The 4,483-nt window shown below is 39.5% G+C and overlaps 1 protein-coding gene across 1 annotated transcript in view; it reads right to left on the bottom strand.

Annotated features, from left to right (window-relative positions):
• Nucleotides 1-4,483, bottom strand: part of ift122 (intraflagellar transport 122 homolog (Chlamydomonas)) — a 31,681-nt gene that overhangs the window by 8,699 nt on the left and 18,499 nt on the right. The window contains exons 19-20 of the mRNA XM_014015812.1: nucleotides 3,980-4,151; nucleotides 2,000-2,102 (exon numbers count right to left, since the gene is read on the bottom strand). Of these exons, the coding sequence (XP_013871266.1) occupies nucleotides 2,000-2,102; nucleotides 3,980-4,151 (275 nt within the window). The remainder of the gene's footprint in view (nucleotides 1-1,999; nucleotides 2,103-3,979; nucleotides 4,152-4,483) is intronic.

Here is a 4,483-nt window from a genome sequence, read left to right as displayed (position 1 = left end):
ATATAAAATAGTTTCCTCTGACCCAGTTGATGAATTAATATGAACAGAACCAAGGTCAAAATGGATTACTGTAATCTTAAAACAAGTCTAAATTTCAAGGCATTTTATGTGACCATTGTTTTGTAAATTGCTGTCAATTTCACATAATACGGTTATTCTGATAGTTATTTTAAGAAATGTTTTGTTTGTCCTACATTAAGTACACCAGGCTACACGATAAATGCTACGACTTCCTCCTGCTGCCATTATTTTTGCTTCCAAAGCAACCATGCAGTTTTGTGCAATGTAGACTGAAACATTAAAAACAATGTAAAGTATTTAAAAAATGTTACCACACAAACTGCAATATTTTAGTAACTGGAATTGTTTTAAAACAGTGGCTATCTGCTTTAGTTCTAGAACTAACTACAACAGGTAAAATACTAGCTATCCATTACCTTTCCACAGAACCTCACCTCAGTCTGGGACACCATACCAAAGGAGAGTTACACCAAGGATCCATACATATATTAGGGCTGCACCAAAAAATCGTTTTACATTAGAATCGTGATTCTTATTTACAAAGATTCAGAATCGATTTAAAATGTCACAAAATAGATTTTTATATATATAAAAATAATAATAATAAAGTCCAATGACTGTCAGCCTCCATTTTGTAACTACATGGGACGTCCTGACGTCATCATGCAGCTGCTTGTGGAACATATGGATGTGCAGAAAGCACCAAATCAAAGAGGAAACTACAAAACTGGAGGAAAGAGAGATTCAATTGGCCCCATCTTCATTGAATGCAAAGATTTGGGCTCATTTTGGTTTTTACTGAATGAGTCTGAGTTTGACATGAGCAAGGTTTGCAAAATGAAGATGAAGCACTTTGGGAACACGACAAATGGGCTCACATTATCAGTTTTGAATGAAAAATCAATTTTGAATCAAACTGTGGCCCCAAAAATCAGAATCTAATAAAATCATGTGAGAGAGTAAAATATTCCCACCCCAATTATATTATCTATATACATATATTGTTACTGTTATCATTAGGATCTGCAGTGTTGTAGAAATATTTCTAAAATTATCCCTATAGGCTCTCAGCCAGTTACTGTGAGCCTGACAGAGTGAACACAGCAGGGTCACGTGATCTGTCCAGTATGTATAGGGGGCAGGTCCTTCTCAGAATGCATGGTGGGTCAGGCTGTTAATGAAGCAGAATTCAGCTGGTGTGTTCACTGAATGTGTGCATTTCTGACTGAAATACATTATTTTATGCCTCCATTAATTTGTTACATGTTGGATTCATGTTTAGACATAACTTTGAAAAAATATATATAAAAAAAGTTTAACTAAAAATCTCACAACCCCTTTAAAGTACCTCTGTTACCCATCATTGAAGACCCCTGATCTAAACTATGGCTTAAGCCCACCAAGAATAAATAAACCACTTCAACAGATTTCAGCAATGATAACATTTCTGGGATTGCTACCATTGTTGTGGACATGAAACCGACCAGAATACAAAACTTTACAATCACTTGGATGACAATGCTGAAATGCCGCCCGTCTCAATCAACAAAACGCACGACGATAAGCAAACCTAAATACAATCAGACCTGTTCTGTCACAAATTCCACATTGAGACAAGCAAAAGAAGATTATGTAGAAGAGGAAATATGCCTGCTGAGATTATAATTATAAATCTATGAGCTGATTATAACTATGGTTACAGTTGGTAATCATCATCAGAGCCGCTTGTAGCAGTGGTGATTAGAAGCAAGCATGCATGTCATTCAGTGAGCAGGCTGCACAGCTATGTCCTGCTCTGCTCCAGCAAAGAGGATCATGTTTTACAGTGGTTATGGAAAACCTTAAGAAACCAGCGGAAGAAAAAAAACTGACTTTAACACTTCCATACGTTAACACCGACTTAAAGTAAACTACTTCTAGAAGTACACTTTAAAAAAAATGTAACAAGTTGATTAAGAGGTGAAGGTGCAGCTCAGACCTTTTTGCGCCTCCTCAAAGCGATCGTTTTCAGCCAGCCACTGAGCGTACGGCACGAAAACATCGTATTTGAACTGGGGGTGCTTCTCCACCAGCGAGAAGGCCTGGAAAATGAGATGCAAGGACAGAGAACACATCAGATGTATTGGAGCAGAAATGTCCAGTTGACAAGTAATAAACGGAGAACAGCGGCAGGTTGCCTCGGGCGGTTCAGGCTCACCTGTAGTTGATTAGGGGGGATATAAGTTACCACACATTTTTCATGAAAACACACGTTATCCCCGAGTCAAAATATTTCCATAACATTATTAATTAGATGAAAACAAAAAAAGGAGCGTACGAGCCAGGCTGATTTCACACTCAATTACAACTACAAGTGTAGCAGTGTTTGAATGACAGGATATAAAAAGCGGCTGCAGCACCTTGTGGACACAACGTTTCCTAACATGGTGACTAATTAAGCTCCCTGTCCTGTGGCAAAACCTGAGCCAAGAAACACACGTGTTTCATTCCACACAGTCTGGAGGAAAAAGGTGTTTCTCAGGCCTGTGGGTTTAAAGTCATTTGAACAAACACTTAGAAGTAAAGAAGAGTGGGATTAGAGAAGATCATCCATATGGCCGGTGCTGTCCACCTCCCCGAGTGATGCACATAAAAACCCAACTGTTCTCCAAACCTCTGCTCCACTCCCTCCACTCCTTATTCGACTTTTTTCCCCGTTTGAGGATTAAATAAAAATTCCAAGAAGCATATCATCAAGATTTGATGTTCTGTTTTTGGCTCTGGTGTTTGCACATGCAAATCAACGACGCGCAAATCTGCCACGCCTTTAACTCGATTATAAACCGCAGATGGATTAAAGAAATGCAGCACTTTCTTTTTGTTTGAGCAGTGTGATCCAGCCTGATGATTGCAAGCGGAATATGTAGTTTCAAGCGGATCTGTTTTCAGTGCAAGCACAATGTTTTGATTCCTTCTTCATCATCATCACCATCATGTGGGCTTGGAATCAGAGGAATCTAAAGATTGATGATTAGTTCTGGAGTGTTTGCGGTTTTATTTGTCAGTGAACGAGGAAATTAGGCAACATAAGGTCTTAATGTTTGCATTCAGCTATGGTTACTCAAACAATAATTTTTGTTTTGATTTCAATCAAAAACAGAGCAAAACTAAATGAATCAGATAGTTTGTGGTAATTTAGAGCAGGGATGTCAAACTCATTTTCACTGAGGGCGACATAAGTGTCATGGTGGCTCAACTTCAACTAAACAAAATGTCACGCTCCTCATCTCATTGCAACGAATGAGCAGCCCTGACAAACTATAACTGAGCTCTACATGGTATTTCCTGCATAGAAACAGCATTTTGACATGTCCTCTTATAAACTCTGAAATGTATTAAGTGTATGACTGATTAAAAAATAATTCAGAAAAAGTATTAAAGTAAAAGTAAGAGAGTTTTACTCTCGAGTTGTGGTGGGTAGCCACCAACTTCAATTCTAAACTCATCCACTTTTCGACAAAGAATTCCCACTGGAGGGGCATTCCAGTATCAATTTATGGCTTGCAAATGGGAAATTCCCACTTCCCAGTACAACTGGGCTGCAGCAAAAGTAGCCAGCAAAAATGCAGCTAAATGGAGATTCTACACTGAATTTTGCCGGCTGCTGGCTAATTTGTAGTACCTGCACCTAGTGGTGGGATGTCGTTATTTTTCAGGTGAAATAATTAACATGCATTATGGGAAATGTTGGCTTTAAAGAAGCATACACTTATTTTTAAGACATTACTACATCTTTGAAGATCTTGTGGGCCACAAAAAATGCTCTGGCAGGCCATATTTGGCCCAAGGGCCTTGAGTTTGACACATGAGATTTAGAGTACCTCTGCAGTTTATTACAAGTAATTGCACATGGTTCACATCATAGTTATTTGACAGCCTCTGTACTGTTTGTGCATGGACACTGAGTTAAGCAACAAACCTCTTCCCAGTGTCTGGTTTCCACATGCAGCTCCACCAAAGCCTTCAGGTCTCCCATCTTGGAATAAGTCTCTGAGGCGTAGCCATGGTGTTTCAGCCTCTTGAATTGGAGTGCACACTTTGCCAGCGGTTCACGCTCAGCCTTGTCCAGCTTACGGGCGATGTCGATCAGCCTGCATGAGAAGAATAAGAATAAGTACACAGACGGCGGCAGATAAGCCATCTTTTTGGTGTCTGCTGTACTGAACTGTGCTCGTGACCCCAGAATAAAATGTGAATCAGTCAGGGTCACAGGCTGAATCGGATTCAGGTTAAAGAGCTCTTGAGTGTGCTGAACTGATCCACCTGCAGTCCCACAGAAGGCTTACAACAAACATACAGTGGATTTGATAAGGTCAGCAGGGGTTCCTGAAGCATATTTATTTGCCTAGCTTTTAACAACACAGACACAAACGTGTGACATAGAACAGAAAGGCCATTGTTCAAAGGTAGCCTTATATATATA

The sequence above is a fragment of the Austrofundulus limnaeus genome, unplaced genomic scaffold (genome assembly GCF_001266775.1).
Source record: "Austrofundulus limnaeus strain Quisiro unplaced genomic scaffold, Austrofundulus_limnaeus-1.0 Scaffold3, whole genome shotgun sequence".
NCBI classification, from domain to species: domain Eukaryota; kingdom Metazoa; phylum Chordata; class Actinopteri; order Cyprinodontiformes; family Rivulidae; genus Austrofundulus; species Austrofundulus limnaeus.
The sequence above is the reverse complement of the archived record's forward strand: the minus strand, read 5'-3'. Positions and strand labels throughout refer to the sequence as shown.